Below are 20,907 nucleotides of genomic sequence, written 5' to 3'. Positions count from 1 at the left end.
TTTCAAATTGAAAGTTTGTGGCAATCCTGCATCAAACAAGTCTATTGACATCATTTCTTCAAAAATATTTGCTCACTTTATGTCTCTGTGTCACATTTTGCTAATTCTCACAATATTTCAGACTTATTCATTGTTATTGCATCTGTGATAGTGACCTGTGGTTAGTGATCTTTGATGTTACTACTGTAATTGATTTGACTTGCCACTATCCATGCCCATATAATATGTGAAATTTAATCAGTAAAGTCGTGTGTGTTCTGAATGCTCCACCAACGAGCTATTGCTACATCTTTTTCTATCCCCTTGGGCCTTCCTATGTCCTGAGACAGAACAACATAGAAAGTAAGCCAGTTAATAACCTTACAGTGACCTCTAGGTGTTTGAGTGAAATAAAGAGTCACACATCTCTCATTTTAAATCAAATTTTAGAAATGATTAAGTTTAGTGAGGAAGGCATATCAAGAGCCAAGGTAAGTCAAAACTAAGCATCTTGCATTCAGCAGTTAGCCAAGTTGTGAATGCAAAAAGAAAGTACTTGAAGATAATTAAGAGTCCTACTTCAGTGAACGCACAAATAATAACAAAGTGAAACAGACTTATTGCCAATATGGAGAAAACTTCAGTAGTCTGGATAGAAGATCAAAGCAGCCACAGTGTTCCCTTAGGCCAAATCTAATCTAGATCAAGGCCCTAACTCTCTGTCGTTCTATGATGACTAAGAGAGGTGGGAAAGCTGCAAAAGAAAAAAAGCTGTACAATTTGCTTCATGGGGTTTAAAAAAAGAAGCTGGTTTCATTGCCTAAGTACAAAGTGAAGAAGCAAGTGCTGATGTAGAAGGCGCAGCAAATGATCCAGGAAATCTAGCCAAGATAAGTATGAGAGTGGCTACATTAGCCAAAGTCAGTTTTTCCTAATACATTACCATGGGTCCACTGGAAACTTAACACACAATGTAATATGTTGTTTGACAATCACAGCTTACAAATATTGGAATGTCTTTATTTCTTTCACAATATTTAAATATATTCTAAATTTACTTAAACAAGATAATTGTTAATTATACATTGATAAAGTCTGTGAAATATATAATTTTATGTGAGTAACAGATATTACTGTAGCATACATCCAAGCTAGACTTCAGGCCTTAGTATTATAGTTCAAACTCTGTGTTTGTTTGTTTAATAAAATAGACACTAGACATTTCTCTTTACTTGGGATATGAATCTATCTCCTCCTTTTTAACCTCTACCTGTATGATACTCATTTGTTTTATTAAGAATTACAATTACCCGAACAAGTATTTTTTCTTTTATTACACAGTAACCACGTCTCTCACTTAAAATTTGTATAGATCATATAGTCTAACCTTAACCACAAATACGTAGCTATAATTTAACAATGAGTGCTCTCATTTTTTCTACATATAGTTTGTTTTATTATAAGTTCATAGGCTTATTTATACTTCCACCATAAAAGATGTGGAAATTCTTAGTGAAAGGACCAGGAACTCCTCAAAAATAACATCTTACTGAATCAATGCAATGCTGTTTGGAAACACAGAAGCAGAAGTGGCTTTTTTTTTTTCTCCCCTTAATAATGTGTTTCACTATCTGCCCCAGCAGAAGGGACAAAATTTTTATTGTTATTTAAGGATTCTGAGTTTGCTTCATCCATGACACTTCCATTTTCTGATGCATTGATATCTTTCTCTTGATATTTTTTCTTCATGGCATAAATTAATATAATATATAAAACAAGTGATGAGACTCTTAACATTGAAGACAAGCCCAAGTAGACCCTTCTGTAGAAATAGAGAAAATAAAACAATAAATCATTTTAAATTGTGTGTAATAACTTACAACATTTTCTCCAGTATCCAGATCCTAAAGAAAAAAATTATAAATAAAATATTAAGACAATAATTCTAATAATTCTTTTTATTGGGGCATAATGATAGATATTTTATTATTGTAATAGGGTTATGAAGCCATAGAAACTATGCTCTAGTTGCCTCTGGCCTTCTTCATAGAACGAGAAAAATATACAACTCAAGCCCTGTTAAGCCGTCCTGCGCCACCTACAGCTGGGAGGAGAAACTGAGAAGTGTGTTTGAAATTTGTAATCCAGAGGTTACTGGATTATAACTAAAATAATAAAACCTAAATATAGGCCTGTAGAATTCTGCCCCTTCTCCAGCACCTTACACCATATTATTAAAGGTTTATCAAAGCAGTTCCTTTTACCCAATGCATTATGCTTAACTGTAACAAAAAAAATTGCCAGTCATACCAAAAGTGAAAAAAAAAAAAATAGATTGAAAAGAATAAGTAAGCTTTAAACCAGACCTAGATATATCAAGGACGTGGAAATTTTCAAAATGGAATTTAAAACAACTATGATTAATATGTTAAGTGTTCTAATCAATAAGGTAGACAGCATTCAATAACAGATGGACAATGTAAGTATAAAAATAAACATTTTAAGAACCCAAGAAAATGCTAAAAATAAAAAATTCTGTAGCAGAAATAAAGAATGCATTTGATGGGCTTATTAGTAGATAGAACACAACTGATGAAGACTCTCTAATTTGAGGATATATCAATGAAAACCTCCAAAACTGAAAAGCAAAGAGAAACAAGACTAAAAAGTAAATCAATTGAAATCATATAAAAATTTTGAGACAATTATATAAGTGTGTGTAATGGAAAGGTTACAAGGAAAACAAAGAGAAAAGGAGCAAAAGAAACATTTTTAAAAAATAATTACTGGCCAGGTGCAGTGGCTCACGCCTGTAATCCCAGCACTTTGGGAGGCTGAGGCAGGCAGATCACGAGGTCAGGAGTTAGAGATCAGCCTGACCAACATGATGAAACCCCGTCTATACTAAAAATACAAAAACTAGCTGGGCGTGGTGGCGGGCGCCTGTTATCCCAGCTACTCAGGAGGCTGAGGCAGGAGAATCACTTGAACTCGGAGGCGGGGGTTGCAGTGAGCCAAGATCATGCCATTGCACTCCAGCCTGGGCAACAGAGTGAGACTCCATCTCAAAAAAAAAAAAAAAAAAATTACCAAGAATTTCTCTTAAATTAATGTCAGACACTATATCACAGATTCAGGAAACTTGGAAAATGCTAAGGATTTGTCCTTTGAGTTACAAACAATTCAACTACATTTCCTAAATTACTTTTAAATATACAAATAAGTTATTATTGACCAGAAAAACTACATGTAGGTGTGTTATTTTCAAATTACAGAAAGTCAAAGATAAAGAAAACTTTATCCTGAAACTAACCAGAAGGAAAAACAAATTTTATCTATAGGAGAGAAAATATATCAGACTTCTCTTCAGAAATCATGCAAGCAAGAAGAGAGTGGAGTGAAATATTTAAAGTCTTAAGAGAAAAAAATCACCAACTTAAAATTCTGTACTCTGCGAAATTCTTTTAAAAGTAAAGTAGAAATAAACACATTCTCAGACAAACAACAATTGAAGAAATGTTTTTCCAGTACATCTTCCTTGTAAGAAATGTTAAGACAAGCTTTTTAGACAGACTCATATAGGTCAGAAACTTGATATACATAAAGAAAGGTAACATAAAAATTTATAATTATATAGTCATATAAAATCAGAGTCATATAGACTATTTAGTTAAGAACACAACAGAAGAAAAAAGAATAGAAGACAAAAATAGGATCAAAGAACAAGTATAACAAATAGAAAATAGTAAAATTATGATCAACATTAGTCTAACAACATCAGTAGTCACTTTTAATGTCAATGATCTAAATCCACCAATTAAAAGACTGAGTTTGTTAAAGGATTAAAAAGAAGAAACAAACTATATGTAGTCTCTAAGAGATCTACTTTAAAGATGTATAGATTAAAAGTAATTAGATGGAAGAAGATATATCATGCTACCACTGATTAAAAAAAAAAGTCAAGTTATTTTCAAGATGACTGACCAGGGACATCAAATTACAGTTCTCCTCAGAAAGAAGATCAAAGTTACTGGTGAATAAGGAAGTTCCAAATGAAAAAGAGCCAAGAACTGTTATAGTGCTCATAAGAAGAAGCTGTGGTGTAGTAAAGAAAAGCAGTAAAAGCCTGGTAATAATCAACCCCCAGAGAACCCTGTGAAAATGTAGCTAAAATTGCTTCTCTGCTCCCCTCACATCTCTGATAATCTGCTGACCACCAAATTGTTGGGAATTTCCTCTGCCCAGTTGACCCAGGGTAACGCTATTGGTGGCAATTTGGGAACTCCCCAGGGATAGACAACTAGGTGGCCAACCTACACAGGTACGGCTGCACCACCTTCCTATCTAAAGGAAGGATGTGCCACACTGTTTGTGCATCTGTGGTATGCCACTGCCCTGCCACACTGTTTGTGCATCTATGGTATGCCACTGCCCTGCCTGAGGATGCTCCATCTTTGAGTCGCCACACCACCAAATTCCTGGCAAACATATTCAGCAAACTTCTCTGACTTTGGTAGGCACAGGGATTAGTGGACTTCGGGGAAACAGCAGGACCTCTGGAGATCTAACCCTCAATTTTTACTTCCCCTAAGAGAGTGGGGACTGTAGCCCACTATAGCTTCCCTTGGGACAAAAAGAACATGGGCACAGCACCAATTACTAAAGGAGGCAGTACCAACACTCAGGAATGAATCTGGATAGAGGGTAATTTCCCACCCTCTCCACCGTATACTGTTGTGGATGCAGCAGTGGTTCTTCCTGCTGAGGACTGGCATGTGTGCACTCAGATAAAGCGTCTTTTATGTTTTTTGCAGGAGTTGCAGCCCAGATAAAAGTGAGCCTGTGCTACTTGGGCTTACCTCCCTACACATAACAGTAGTATCCTGGCAATGGAGGACAAACAGATCGTGGAGTTGCCTGCTGTGGACTTGGGAAAGAGGCTCCACCCTGAATCCATTTTTATGATAGTCACTGGAGGAGCATGCCTGAAGCCTGCAGCTTCACTGCGGCCAGGAAACAGAGGACAAGGACTTTGTGGACTGAAGGTCATGAGCCCTGTAACAGGGGCATGAGAGTGAGGCAGATTATGTTTCTGCCAGCTGAGAATGAGAAACTGGTGAACCTCCCCAGCCCATTTCCACCAAATTTTACATACCCATACATGATTTCTTTATGCCACACCCCATCAGGGCCAGGGCAAGTGCTTCAACTCAACTTCAGTCTAACTAAGGACAAATTGGCTTTTACTCTTAAGCACCATCTACTGCATTGCAGCCTGAACTGGCCACCAAATTAAAAATGTGCCACCAGAAGAACTTAGAGCTAGCCCCCAAGATAAGATTCCTAGGACCTCCATACCCTCAGCCCCATAAGAATTGGTGTGTCAGATCATATATCCAATACATCATAACAAGAAGTAACATCTAAGAAAACCACTGCACAGAATCTATCCACAACCAAGGGACCCCTACTAAGCCTTGGCCTTATGAAACCCAGAAACGAGGCCAAACCATCATACACAACATGCACCACAGTCATATCCTCAAGGGAAGAAATAATAAAAAATTTAAAATGTCCTATTCAAACAACAGAAAATTCAAAATAACAAGTGTCAGCTTCTTCAAATGAGAAGAAATCAACACAAGACCTCGGCAGAACAAATAGCCAGAATATCTTGACAACTCCAGAGGGTCACACTAGCTCCCTAGCAATGGATATTAATCATATTGAAAAGTTTGAAGTGACAGATAAAGAATTCAAAATATAAATTTCAAGAAAACTTAATAAGATCCAAGAGAAAGTTGAAAACCAATAAATGAAACCAGAAAAACAATTTAGGATATGAAAGGTGAGATGGATATATTAAGAAAAAACCCAATAGAACTTCTGGAATTAAAAAATTTACCAAAAGAATTCCAAAATACAGTTGGAAACTTTGGCAGTAAATTAGACTAAGCATAAAAAATAATTAAAGATCTTCGTGATAGTTAATAATGAGTGTCAACTTGACTGTATTGAAGAATGCAAAGTATTGATTGTGGGTGTGTCTGTGAGGGTGTTGCCAAAGGAGATTAACAATTGAGTCAGTGGGCTGGGAAAGGCAGACCCACCATTAATCTGAGTGGGCACCATCTAATTAGCTGCCAGTGTGGCCAGAATATAAAGCAGGAAGAAAAACATGAAAAGACTAGACCGGCTTAGCCTCCCAGCCTACATCTTTCTCCCATGCTGGGTGCTTCCTGCCCTTAAACATCAAACTCCAAGTTTTTCAGCTTTGGGACTTGGACTGGCTTCCTTGCTTCTCAGCTTGCAGATGGCCTATTGTAAGACCTTGTGATCACGTGAGTTAATACTCCTTAATACACTTCCATGTATTATATATATATATATGATATATGTATGAGATATATAGATATATGATCATGTGAGTTAATACTCCTTAATATGCTCCTATATATATAATCATATTATATATGTTTTATTAGTTCTATATATATAATATGATATATAGGATATATATAATCTAGATATATATCATATTTTATATATAATCTCTCTCTATATAATAATATATATCTAATCTCTCTATATATCATATTTTATATATATATATTAGTTCTATCTCTCTAGATAACCCTGACTAATACAATCTTGAAACTGGTCTTTCAAATTAACACAGTCATAAAAAAAATAAAGAAAACAGAAGGTAAAAAAAATGAGTGATGCCTTTGAGAAGCATGGAGTTATTTAAAGCAACAAGACCTATGAATTATTAGCATTAATGAGAGAAAAGAAAAAGCAACTTAGAAAACACAGTTGTGGAAATAATTCAGAAATTAAAAAATAATCTTGCTACAGAGCTTCACATCCATATACAAGAAATTCAGAGAACACCTATGAGATACTATACAAAACAACCATTCTAGAGGAATATAGTCATCAGATTGCCTAAGTTCAACATGAATGAACAAATCTTAAAGGCAGCTAGAGAAAAGGGCCAAATTATTTATGAAGGAAATACCATTAGACTAAAGGTGAACTTCCCAGCAGACACATTACAAGCTAGAAGAGATTGGGGGCCTATTGTTAGACTTACAAAAGAAAAATAATAATAATGACAGCCAAGAACTTCATAACTTCCCAAATGAAGATCTGTAAATAAAGTAGAAATAAAATATTTCCCAGACCAGTAAATGCTAAGGAAGTAAGTCACCACCAGATCAGTTTTAGAAAAAATGCTCAAAGGAGTTCAAAACAGGAAAAAAAAGACCAATACTTGCTACCATAAAAGCACACATAATTACAAAGCCTACCTATCCTATTAAGTAACTATACAATTGCAACTATAAAGCAACTAGCTAACAACAGTATGAGAGGTACAAAATCTCACAGATCAATATGAACTTTGAATGTAAATTGCCTAAATGCTCCATATAAGAGACAGAGTAGCAAAGTGGATTTAAAAAAAAAAAAAAAAAGGCAACCTTTTGCTGCCCTTAAGGAATCCATCTCATATGTAAGGACACCCATAGACTTAAAGTAAAAGGATGAAGAAAGATCTATCTTTCAAATGGAAAACAAAAGTAAGATGAAATTCCTCTCTTCGTATCAAATAAAACAGACCTTAAACAAACAACCGTTAAAAAAAACCCAAATAAGTGTATTATATAATGATAAAGCATTTAATTCAACAAAGACTTAACTAATCTAAATATATACACACTCAATACTGAAGCAATCATATTTATAAAATAAATACTACCAGACCTAAGCAAAGAGATAGACAGTAATACAATGAGTAATAAGCTTCCACACCAGACTGACAGCACTAGGCAGGCACATCATCAAGGCCAAAAGCTAAAAAAAAAAAAAAAAAAGTTGGACTTGAACTAGACTCTTTACGAAGTGGCTCTAATAGATATCTAGAGAATACTTCACCCCAAAATCATAAAAAATGCATTTTTTATCTCTTCATAAAACATTCTCTAAAACTAACCACATTCTAAGTCATAAGTCACAATAAATTTTTTAAAAAATCAGAGTTATAACAAACATCTTCATGAATCACAATGGAATAAAAATAGAAATCAGTATCAAGAGCAACTCTCGAAACTACACAATTACAAGAAACCTATATAACTTGGTCCTGAATTACTTTTGCGTAAATAACAAAATTAGGGCAGAACACAATTTTTTTGTTTTAAACAAATGAAAATCGAGACAAAGTATTTTAAAACCTCTAGGATACAGCTTAAACAGCGTAAAGTGGAAAGTTTATTGCACTAAATGCTTAATGAAATTTTCATTGCAAAACTATAACCGAGACTAAAAGAGAGCTGACCTAACCAACTCCATCTTGCTTCTATCCTCCAAGCTGTTCTTGTTGATTTCTGGGTGTAAGCCAAACTAATTCTGGGAGAAATTTAGTTTATAGCCTTAAGTTTAAAACCAAGACAGTAACAGTCCTTTCCCAAAACAAACCAGCTTCTTGCCTGGGAAACAGACTACCTTTGTAGGACTAACAAATTAGCCAAAAGATTAGAAATTACGATTTAGGAGTAATGCATTTGGAGGCTACAAGATTCTGACTCTAACCAAATTGCTCCTGAGGATAACAGCACTATTGTAAAACCTAAGATCAATACCTGATAAATTTTGCAGATCCTGAACTTCACAGATGAGCTCACAACACCCAGATTGATAAACTGGTTTATCTCATCCTGTGGCCCCTTCCAGGAAGTGACTCAGCACAAGAGGACAGTATCAACTCCCTATGATTTCATCTCTGACTTGACCAATCAGAACTCTTGACTCACTGACCCCCTACCCACCAAATTATCTTTAAAAACTCCAGTTCTCAAATTCTCGGAGATACTGATTTGAGTAATAACAAAACTCTGATGTCCCGCATGGCTGGCTCTGCATGAATTACTCTTTATTGCAATTTCTCTGTTTTGATAAGTAAGCTCTTTCTTGATAAATAAGCTCTGTCTAGGCGGTGGGCAAGGTGAACCCGTTAGGTGGTTACACACTAGGGGTCTCATCCGGGATTGCCCTTGTGCCTACCTGCCCATGGTTCAGTAGCCCTGCTCTGGTGATGGATCCGGAGGCCAGCCCAAGCGGCTGCCTAGTTCTCTTGGACTGTGGGCTGACTCTGGCACTGTCTCTACTGGCAGGGTGCTGCTGACCCAATGTGCATGGATTTAATTGCAATGGAGAAATAGTTCCTGGAAATAATGTCTGTCTCTAAACTAATTTGGTGAGTATTCTAGGCACTGCCAACACTTCTTTCCTTCTCCCAGTTGGTTTGGCTCCTTTGGGGATCATGATTTGGATTCTTTAGAGGTCTTGGTTTGGCTCCTTTGGGGCTCTTGGTCTTTTTTTTTTTTTTTTTTTGAGGTCTCAGTTCAGCTCCTTTGGAGGTGTTGGTTAGCTCTCTCTAATTAGTAGGAACAGTCTTGGTTCAGGAGATTTCTCTTCAATCAAGAAGATTTCAGGGAGATTTCTCAGGTGGAGAATAGAAGGTTCGTTTGGGAGGAAGACTCAGAATTCTTGGTTAGAAGTCGTGGTTTGGAAGGCCTTCTGTCTTGTCTTTGTTGTGTGTATTTGTATATGTGGAGGTGACCTCTAAAGGAACTACTGATGGAAGTCTAGGACACCTAACTCAGAAAACCCTCATTTTTTGTCTGGTCGCGTTCAGTGAGTCCTGAAGGAAGCTCAAAAGGCCTGAGTCGGGGTGACGGTCCACTTCTGCATCTTGCCCAGAGACCTGAATTCTCAGTTGGAGGTTAGCACTCCAAATCTTGAGTGGATCATAGATGATAGGGATCAATGAAAGAAAGTTTGAGCCTCGCCAGGTCAATATTGGGTGCTGAATGAGGTGACAAATGTCTGTTTTGTTATGTGTATTTTGCTAGGCTGGGGTGGAAAATGTTAATTTGGTTCCTCATGCAGCCCATTGGGCAGCATCTTGCAAAAATGAGAAGCTTTTGCCTATGGTTTTATAAAACAGAAAAGGATAATTTTCTTTTGTAAAGTGGCTTGGCCTCGAAAGCTATGGTCCAATGAGCAAGGTCATCAAAAGCCACTTCATTCTTCTGGAAGCTGCAGAGAAAGGGAACCCGGAAACGTGGTATGCTGGCAAAAGGGGTAAGAATTTGTTACCAGCCAAGCTTCTGGTCTCTGTCTCTCTGTCTCTGTCTCTGTCTCTGTCTTTCTCTGTCTCTCTGTTTTTCTCTTTCTGTGTGTGTGTGTGTGGTCTGATTAATAGAAAAATGAATTTTTGAGGCTAGTCTTAGGGTTTAGCAAATCTGGTGTACTTTATGCCAAGAATTTGTCTTTTAGTGTTGTTCTGTAATGGAGAAGGGTATCATAGGAAAGAATGTAGAAAGTAGGCTTAGGATTCCTATAAGCCTACTTTTTAAGCCAGCTTCTAGGGCTGGTCAGTTACAAACTTTGCTGTGTGTTCCTGAAACCTATACTGGATGCGGTTTCCCTCTCATCTTGTTTTATGTCCTTGGGAGCTTGATCTTGTAACCATGTGGCAGTACTTACTCTTGGTCTCTGCCATCTAGAGGACAGGAATTTTGTAGTTAATGTCATAGTTAGCTCTAAAATTTATCCTGAGCAGTTAAAAGCCTTTGCAAGCTTGAAATTGGTTGCACTGGAATCCTTCTGGGAAAGGTAATGAAGACTATCCAATGCTGTAGCTCAGAAGCTAAGGGTTTGTCTTTTCACAATGGTGGCCTGGGACTCAATTCTTGGCCCAAGGAATGAGTGCTTTCTGATTTGATATTCTTGTGGCTTTTTCCATTTGTTGATTCTCTGCTCCTCCATGACCAACTTCTGGCTTCCCTTCTTGAATTTTTGTTTCTCCGAGTTACCTTTGAAGATTCTAGATCTTGTAAAAACTGCTCACCACCTATTTGAAAATACCTCATACACTCATGCTTCAGTTACAACCTTAGTTAAGGCTTATTTATTTCACCTAGGAGATTACTATTTCTAAAGAAGTTCAAAAGCCAGAAATACTGGCTGTTTGGCCTTGCTAAAGTCAGATAATAAGAGATATAAAGGATTTTTTTTAAAGGGCAGTATAGCTAAAAGTCAGCTTAATTAAAAATGGATATCCAAGTGCTCTCCCTCTCTCTTTCTCTCTCTCTCTTTACAGACACACATATATGTTTGTGTGTATATATAGATACACATATATACATGTATATATAGCATATACATATATACACACATATATACATATATGTCTATATATGTGTGTGTCTGTGTGTGTGTGTGTGTGTGTGTGTATATATATATATATATATATATATATATATATATATACACACACACAAGACCTTTGTGCTTTTTCTCTTCTTGGATCTTGTTTTTTTGAGAAGAAGTTTTTATTTATTTATTTTTCTCACTTGAGTGAATTATTTCCTCAGTCTGTCTTCTTGCCCCTCTTGATGACCACATGAAAAGAACTAAGTTAATTTCTAACAGACGAGGAGTCCTTGGGAAAAAATAGGAGGTACCATTTTTGGGAAAGAGCTCTGTTTTCCTCATGGAACCCTAGGCATTGAAGGAGGATAGAACTCTCTAAAAATGAATCAATATTTAATAACCTTCTAAAACAGAAAGCATCAAATTAAACTGAAAAGAACAGATACTATACTTGATCTTGGCCAAAAAGCCGAGTTTGTTTATTGCGGCACTATTCACAATAGCAAAGACTTGGAACCAACCCAAATGTCCATCAGTGATAGACTGGATTAAGAAAATGTGGCACATATAAACCATGGAATACTATGCAGCCATAAAAAAGGATGAGTTCATGTCCTTTGTAGGGACATGGATGAAACTGGAAAGCATCATTCTCAGCAAACTATCGCAAGGACAAAAAAACCAAACACCACATGTTCTCACTCACAGGTGGGAATTGAACAGTGAGAACACTTAGACACAGGGAGGGGAACATCACACACCAGGGCCTGTTGTGGGGTGGGGGGAGGGGGGAGGGATAGCATTAGGAGATACACCTAATGTAAATGACTAGTTAATGGGTGCAGTACACCAACATGGCACATGTATACACATGTAACAAACCTGCACATTGTGCACATGTACCCTAGAACTTAAAGTATAATAATAATAAAAAAAAGAAAGCATCAAATTAAGATAGGTTCATTGGCAAATTCCATCAGACACTTAAGTAAGAAATTATACCAAATCATTACAATCTTCTTCAGATGATAGCAGCAGCAGAAGTACTTCCTATTTCATTCTGTGAGGCTAGCATTATCCTAATACCAATATCAGACAAAGACATCACAAGAAAAGAATACTAAAGAGGGCCGGGCATGGTGACTCACACCTGCAATCCCAGCACTTTGAGAGGTCGAGGCACGTGGATCACCTGAGGTCAGGAGTTCGAGACCAGCCTGACCAACATGGAGAAACCCCATCTCTACTAAAAGTACAAAATTAGCCGGGTATGGTGGTGCCTGCCTGTAATCCCAGCTACTCAGGAGGCTGAGGCAGGAGAATCACTTGAACCTGGGAGGCAGAGGTTGCGGTGAGCCATGATCGCACCACTGCCCTCCAGCCTGGGTAACAAGAGCAAAACTATGTCTCAAAAAAAAAAAAAAAAAAAAAAAAAAAAGAATACTACAGAGCAACTTTTCTCATGAACATAGATGTGAAAATTCTCAAAAAATATCAGATTGAATCCAACACAATGTATAAATATAGTATACATCATGACTAAGTGGGATTTCCCTCAGGTTTCCAAGACTGGTTCAACATTCAAAATGAATTCTTACAGTTCATTACATTAACAGGCTAAAGAAGAATAATAAAATGACATGATCACATCAATAGATCTAGAAAAATGAATTTGCAAAATCAAACACTCATTTATAATAAAACTCCCATTAAACTTGGAATAGGGGAGAACCACCTCAACTTCGTCAAAAATATCTGCCAAAACCCTACATCTAACTTCATACTTAATAGTGAGAAACTCAAAGTCTTCCCACTGAGTTCAGGAACAAGTCAAAGACATCCCCTCTCACCACTGTTTTTCAACATGGTACTGGAAGTCGTAATTAATGTAATTTTAAAAAAGAAAAGAAAATGAAATGTATATAGATTGAAAAGAAAGAAATTGTCTTTGTTTGCAATATGACATAATTGTCTAAGTAGAAAGTTTAAGATAGACAAAAACACACTTGGAACTAATAAGCAATTATTGCAAGGTTTCAGGACATGGGAGCCAGGGTTAATATAACAAAATCAAACATCTTCATATATATCATCAGAGAAACATGAAACTTGGAAGCCATCAAGATGTCCTTCAGTAGGTGAATATATAAATAAACTGTTATACATTAGACAATGGAATATTATTCAGCAATAAAAAGAAATGAGCTATCAGGCAATTGAAACACCTGGAGGAAATTTAAATGCATGTGATTAAGTTAAATAAGCTAGTCTAAAAATGCTACATACTGTATGATTCTGGAAAAGGCAAAACTATGAAAGCAGTAAAAATCACAGTGGTCTCCACGGGTTTTAGAGGAGGAAGGAATGAAGAGGCAGAGCGGAGGATTTTTAGGGTAGAGAAACTACTTTGTATAATACTGTAATGGTGGATATATATCATTATACATTTGTCCAAACCCATAGAAAGTACAATGTCAAGAGCGAAACCTAATGTAAACTGTGGACTCTGGGAGATAAAGATGAGTTAAGGTTGTTTCATCATTTGTAACAACTGTATCACCCTTTGTTGGGAGACATTGATAGTAGGATAGGCTATGCATGTGTGGGGCAGGTGGTATGTGGGAAATCTCTGTAATTTCTCCTCAATTTTACTGTGATCCTTCAGCTGCTCTAAAAATAAGAGTTTATTTTAAAAATTCATAAGATAACAATTTAACTTTTTGTGTATTCGTTGGTAAATGCACTGCTCTTTTTTTTTTTAAATTCCACTTTACACAATTAAGCAATGAACACAAGTGACCAAAAGGAAAGTGATAAGGGCCATGAGTTAGCTACAATGTGGTAAGTCCCAAAGATGGTTGGTCATTTCCAGCTGGCTGGAATGGTGCGAACTTTATGAAAGAAACGGGTGTGTGAGCTAAGCCCAGAGCATTTCCTGGCAGTTAGAAGCCTAATACTTGTCTTAGTTGGCTAAAATCAAGGTATCGGCAAGGCTGTGTTCCTTTCTGGGACCTCCAGGAAATAAGCTGTTCCTTTGCTTTTTCTCACTTCTAGAGGCCACCTACATTCCTCGGCTCCTGGCCCCTTTCTTCCATCTTCAAAGCCAGCAACAATAGACTGAGTCTTTTTCACATCACATCCTTCTGACCTCCTCTTTTTATTTTTTCGGATATTTGTGGTTACATTGGGCCCAACCAAATAATTTTCTTATCTTGAGTTCAGCTAATTAGCAAACTTATTCCATCTGCAACCTGAACATAGTGTAATTACAGATTCCAGGGATTAAGACAAGATATTTAAAGAATCCACAGAGAAGTGAGGTTACCTTAAAGGAACAAGAAAACAGACAACAGCTAACTTATCAAGAGTAAAATGGAACTTAGAAGACAATAGAATAATATCTTCAATCTGACAAGAGAAAATAATTGTCAGTTTAGAATTCTATACCTTGTACATTTCTTTTAAGTATACAGTTGAACTAAAGTTCTTTCCTGAGAAATTAAAATTGGCAATTTGCCACTAAAGAGCTCACTGAAAGACATTTTTAAAAATCGACCTTAATCAGAGGGAAAATGACCCTAGATGGAATCTGACATCCAAGAAGAAATCAGAGAAAAGAAAATGATAAATATGTGGGGATGTACAAAGACTGACCCTTTAAATCTTAATGTCTTGGGACAAGCATAAATTAAAGTACACAAGAATAACATATATATGTCTATCTTATATATGCATATATATGCATATTAAATATATATAGTACACATATACACTATATAATGTTATCACAATGGTCTTTGCAGTATATTAAAAATTTGGATACTATAACAGTTTTTCAACAAGAAGAATGCATTAATAAACCAATTAACATAAAATATTTTTAAATTCCATTTTAGTTCTAACTAAACCTTCACTGAACAAAAAGGAACTAGTATGGCTTAAAAATAGTTTTAGGGTCTTTTTATACTCAAACCATTATAAAGCCATCTCAAAATGTTACATTAATACTTGAAGTTGTGGTCGCTGCTTTGGGGAAATTCTGAGGAGCATCTTGCCAGGTGTCCTGGAAATACATGATGATTTCAATAAAAAATGAACACATTCTTAAATAAAGTCATTAAGACAAGTTTATGAAGTTTTCATTTATAATTTCTTTTCATATCTTTCTTCAATTTTGTGAGAAATTTTCTGTCATTAATATTTAAATAAATTTATGAGAATGCCTGTGGGGTGCAATTCTGGAAAAAGCTGGATCATTTTATCTGCTGGGGATTTTAGATAGCGAATTTACACATTAAATGGAAGAAAGTCTGTTTGGTAAATTTGATCCTAGGTCTTTACTCCAGAGATGTATCCTGAACTAATAAACTTGCTCCACTTTCATATAAATGATAGCATGCTCCATACACATTCTTCATGGTTCTTTTTTTTCATATAAAAATATGTCTTGAAGAAGGTTCCATATTAGTAAACAAATAATTTTTTATTCTGTTTTCAAGACATCAGACTATTCATTTTCCTGCAGGTAGAACTATTTATTTAATTACTCCCTTATCAAGAGATATTTAAGTTGCTTCCAATATTTTGCCATCATAAACAATGTTGCCATACACATGTATGTAATCTTATATATGTGCCATTTTATCTATTTGGGAGTATAGCTGTCTGTAGGATAAATTTCTAGAAGTTTGCTGCTGGCTCAAAGTTCTGTACTTTTGCCAAGACAATGTCTACTTAACATTTTTGATGGTTGACAATCTGGGTGAGTTCTAATTGCAATCCTGTCATTATCAATTAATTTGAGCATCTTTTATATATTTAATAGCCATTAGTGATTTTTTCTTTGGGAGATATTTGATTTTTTTTTAATAGAACTTACTTTTTACAGAAATTTTAGATTTACAGAAAAACTGTACAGAAAGTATGAAGAAGTACCGTATACTCCTCGCCCCACACATACAGTGTCCCCTATCATTAACAGTTTCTATTAGTGTGGTAACTTTGTTACAATTGATGAACCAATATGAATGCATTATTATTAAATTCATATTTTAGATTAGAGTTTGCTTTTTATGTGGTTTGTATGTTGTATGGGTATGGGTCCATACGTTTGACAAATACATAACATCATGTATCCAACATTATAATATCATATAAAATCATTTCACCACCCTTAAAATGCCCTGTGCTCCACCTACTCATCCTTGTCTTCTCCCCACTGAGCTCCTAGCAACCACTGATCTTTCATTGTCTTCATAGTCTGGCCTTTTACAAAAGGTCATACAGTTACAATAATATAGTCAGAAGCTTCTTTAATTTTTTTTTATTTTTCTGAGACAGAGTCTCGCTCTGTCAGCCAGGCTGGAGAGCAGTGCCATGATCTTGGCTTACTGCAACCTCTGCCTCCTGGGTTCAAGGGATTCTTGTGCTTTAGCCTCCCAAGTAGCTGAAATTACAGATGTGCACCACCGTACCTGGCTAATTTTTGTATTTTCAGTAGAGACAGGGTTTTGCCATGTTGTCCAGGCTAGTCTTGAAATCCTGGCCTCATGAGTCCTCCCACTTCGGCCTCCCAAAGTGCCTGGATTACAGGCATGGGCCACCGCACCAGGCCCAGAAGCTTCTTTAGACTGCCTTCTTTCACTTAGCTATGTGCATTTAGTTCCTTTCTTGTCTTTTTGTAAGTTGATAGGTCACTTCTTTTTATTGCTGAATAATTTTCTATTGTATGAATGTACCCCAGTTTGGCTATCCATTCACCTGTTGAAAGACATCTTGTTTGCTTCCATTTTTTCTTATGCAAGTGCAGGTTTCTGTGGGGTCATGTTTTCATCTAACTTAGATAAATACCTAGATGCATGATTACTTAACCATATCATAAGCCCGTGTTTTCCTTTATAAGAAACTTCCGGACTGTCTTCTACCATGGCTCTACTATTTTTTATATTTCCACCAGCAATGAAAGAAAAATTAAAGGAAATTCCTGTTGTTTTGCATCCTTGCCAGCATTGGATGTTGTTTTTGCTGATGTTTAAGAGTTCCGTATATATTCAGGATATTTGCCTGTGTCTGTGTTACAAGTTGCAAATTATTCTCCTAATTTATACTTTCACTTTGAAATTTCCTTTTCAAAGTTTAATGATGCAGATTTTATAAATATTTTGCCTTTTTTTCTATTGTGTTTTTGGGCATTTGGGTCATACATAGTTTCTGCTTTGTAGATAATTGAAAGAAATTATACTACGAGTTTTAATATATGTAGTTTCACATTTCAAAGTGTATAATTTGTCAATATATGAATTTGAAATTAGTTTTTTTTAAAGAGGTAAAGTATAATTGTAGCTTTTTGTTTTTCCAGATGCCTATGCAGTTATCTTCATGTCACTTATGGAATATCTCTCCCTGTGAATAGAGTAATATAGAAACATATTTTCCCTTTTTGTTCTTAATTGACATATGACCAGAGCCCCAGCTAGTCATTCTGTTTCTTTCTAGAGAAGTCAGAGGCAATCGAATACACACACACGCATATATATATGTGTGTGTTTATATTTACATGTGTATATTTATCCTTATATATACTAACATGAAGAGAGTTTTGGAAACAAAAAAGATTCTCATACAAATCCTAGCCATTTTCTATTATCTCTGATTTTTGACAAGTTGGTTATTATCCTTGAATCACAGTTTCTTCGTATATAACAGAATAGAAGAAAATATCCATTTCCTATAGTTTCTATGAGTACTAAAATGAGATACCAGATTGCTTGATACCATAGTGCATGCAAACTCAGTTTTCATTAAATGGTGGCTATCATTATTAATATTATTATATAATGAAAATGATATTCTTTAGGAATTAATATAGTCAAAGAAAAAATAAATTAATGAAATCTATTTATGACAACTTACGAAAATAACGTGGAATTATATGTCCTACATGACCCACGTGTACCACAGTCGTTGGTGGACCACTTTATACATGTTGTATCAATCAGAGCCCCAAAATATATTGGAGCTAGAATTCCTCCTGTAATAGGAGAAGAGAAGATGTCAGCCCAGGGAACATATTTTAAATGTAACCGCATGATATTCCACATTGATACACTTTGATTAAATAAAAGTTTAAAAATTTGGAGGATTCATTTATTATTTTGTTCTGCATCTACCCAATAATAAAGATTATTAGAAATCTCAAAGACCCAAATCATGTAGTAATGTCATTGACACCTTTTACCTACTCGTACCCTCCCTACATACATGCATATATACTCTGTTCTTCTTATGATAGCAATTAACTTAAGCCTGAATGGTAAAAAGGACAATGTTGTTAGTAAAACTTGGAAGTTATGTTGGTTAATATGGGATTTTTCTTAGGCAAAGAAACCTGAAATGGAGTAGAATTACAATTTTATGGGGAAAGGAAAAAGATCTTGGCTCAACTGCTGTAAAGGCAGATTTTTTTTTTTAAACACTATTTTAAGAGAATTTAAAAGTGAATGCTTCATCAGAGCTCCCTCCCCAGATAAGTATAGGCTGAGCTTCAGAGAGTGCTTAGCTTTTGGCAGGTTGTAATTTTTTCTGGGCTCAGACATCTACTTCCCACTTATTGATATCATTAGAGCTCACAGTCCAGTGATTTTCTACTAATTGATTTTGTGCATTTGTAAATACCTCCTGAAGTAGCTTAGGCTAAGTTAGGGCTTGTGGTACTAAATTTTGTTTGTGTTAGTGTTCTGATCACAATGATGAGTAAGTTTTCAGTGGTCTTTTTCTTAGTTAATTTTTATTTGTAGCTCATGATTTTGCACAATGCAAGGCTTTTCACAGACAGATATGTTGTTTATATAATAAGTGTCCATCTGCCTCCACTGCTGTTTTAATGAACTCTGAGATTCACTCCTGGTTCTAGGCAAAGGTAATTTGATAAAGAATTTTAGGAACATGCCAGTAGAGAACTACCCTTAAGATGGTGCAACAAAAGTGTTCATAACTTTACTTTGTTCTTGTTTGTATTGTGGTGAATAATTTTCATAATTTATTTTGCCATGGATAAAATGATAGTGATTGATATATCACAATTTTACTTATTCCATTTAGTTTTCATCAGTCTCAATTTTTTGAGAGTGAGAAATATTAAAATGACAGGAGACTGAGGCCAATGTATCTGAGAAAACCTGGTACTGAGGAAATGGGTGAGAAATTTTCAGGTTTCAAAAATCACAGCCACCCTTTGAAAAACAAAAAATATATGCTAACAATTTATTTTCCCCACATAATGCCACTGATTTGAACAAATGTAATGGATTGTTTTAAGTAACAAACTTTGTCCTAATCGCTACAATTTTAAAACTCATAAGCTATTTTCTAAATTACTTTTCCAGGTAAATACACTATATAGGCCTTCCACAATTGACACATTTCAAGACAATTGTTTGTGAATTGGAAGTTTTGTACTAAATGTGTATTTTTTCCATAGGTGCATTTAGGTTCCATCGTGCCACAGATTGGATACATCGAAATAGGATACTCAGAATGGTGAAACTCATTTTTTTTCCTATTTTCTACTGCTAAAAAAAATTTACTCCATTCTTATAGTCTCATTTCTACATATCAGAAGGAGTACTAACAACCTAGATGTTACTTTAAGCTTTTGTCACCCAGGTTCTAGCAGAGAGATACCTCCATTGAATCTGAAGGTAGAAACCTGCCAGGATGTACAGAGTCTGGGAGATTAGAGACACACAAAAGGGAATGGAGGGAAGAAAACCAATGGAATACTATAGCATCTCATTTCCTCTCTTCTACTCCCTTTATATTTCTTCTTTTTAACTTTGAGGATTTGTGACTTTATCATCAAATACGCTTCTTAGACAATTTCTTCATTGTAATTTGGCCATAGCCTGGCCAGATTCTCTGACCAGATTCCCACGCTTCCCAAGCTAGCTTTAGGCCTTGCTTAAATCATGCCTCAGTTTAGAAGTTAGGCCCTTCACTCTGCCTACTGGGAGGAAATATTCTTATTTTTCTGAAAAAAAGAAAAATTTGGAGGACCATCTATCTTTGTGTTTGAAACAGTGTAATACAAATATGATAATTCCTTAGTCTTAACAGATTGGCTTTACGTATAATTAACAATCGAATTCTCTTTTACATCACTCAATTTTACTCTGTCTCTTATTGTTTTTATCACAGAAATAGAAATGATACTAATTTTATTTACTATCATAATTAAGGATTCATTACATTCAGTCTTTAAGCCTTGACATTAATATTTATAACTTAAATTTAATATATGTGTGTATATATATATATATTTTTTTCATCATACCTAGTGCTCGTATAACCATTGAGTGGAAACCCAGTGCAAGTGATTTCAATTCAGGTTGAACAATTCTGAAACAAGATAAAGGCAAAGAAACATTAAATATCATTAAAATATCAAAACGAAACAACATTAAAGCCTTCTCCTGTGTTGTTTTTCTTCATGATAAAATTAAGCTCACAGTTCAATGGCCCCATTATATTAAGTTATATTTTAATTGTTTTAAAAGGCAAACACTTGAGCAATAATAATAATTATTCCCTTATTTATTCGATGCATCATGATTTCAAGATGGCTTAAAAATATTTTCTCATATGGTACTTATGAAAATCCTACGAGGAAGTGGTTAGAACAGACTTTATTATGCCTCTGAAGATACT

General features: G+C 35.4%; 1 protein-coding gene and 1 non-coding gene across 2 annotated transcripts in view; both read right to left on the bottom strand.

Annotated features, from left to right (window-relative positions):
* Positions 1 to 421: 421 nt before the first annotated feature.
* LOC100448597 (solute carrier organic anion transporter family member 1B1) overlaps positions 422 to 20,907 on the bottom strand; it is a 95,174-nt gene continuing 74,688 nt past the window's right edge. Inside the window, exons 12-14 of the mRNA XM_002823010.6 lie at positions 20,534 to 20,598; positions 18,115 to 18,232; positions 422 to 1,801 (exon numbers count right to left, since the gene is read on the bottom strand). Coding sequence (XP_002823056.4) covers positions 1,591 to 1,801; positions 18,115 to 18,232; positions 20,534 to 20,598 — 394 coding nt within the window. The 3' untranslated portion in view covers positions 422 to 1,590. The remainder of the gene's footprint in view (positions 1,802 to 18,114; positions 18,233 to 20,533; positions 20,599 to 20,907) is intronic.
* LOC112136026 (U2 spliceosomal RNA) lies at positions 11,484 to 11,683 on the bottom strand. The gene has a single exon (XR_002917232.1). It is a non-coding gene; the product is annotated as a U2 spliceosomal RNA (small nuclear RNA).

This window comes from Pongo abelii, chromosome 10 (assembly GCF_028885655.2).
Source record: "Pongo abelii isolate AG06213 chromosome 10, NHGRI_mPonAbe1-v2.0_pri, whole genome shotgun sequence".
Classification (NCBI taxonomy): domain Eukaryota; kingdom Metazoa; phylum Chordata; class Mammalia; order Primates; family Hominidae; genus Pongo; species Pongo abelii.
The sequence above is the reverse complement of the archived record's forward strand: the minus strand, read 5'-3'. Positions and strand labels throughout refer to the sequence as shown.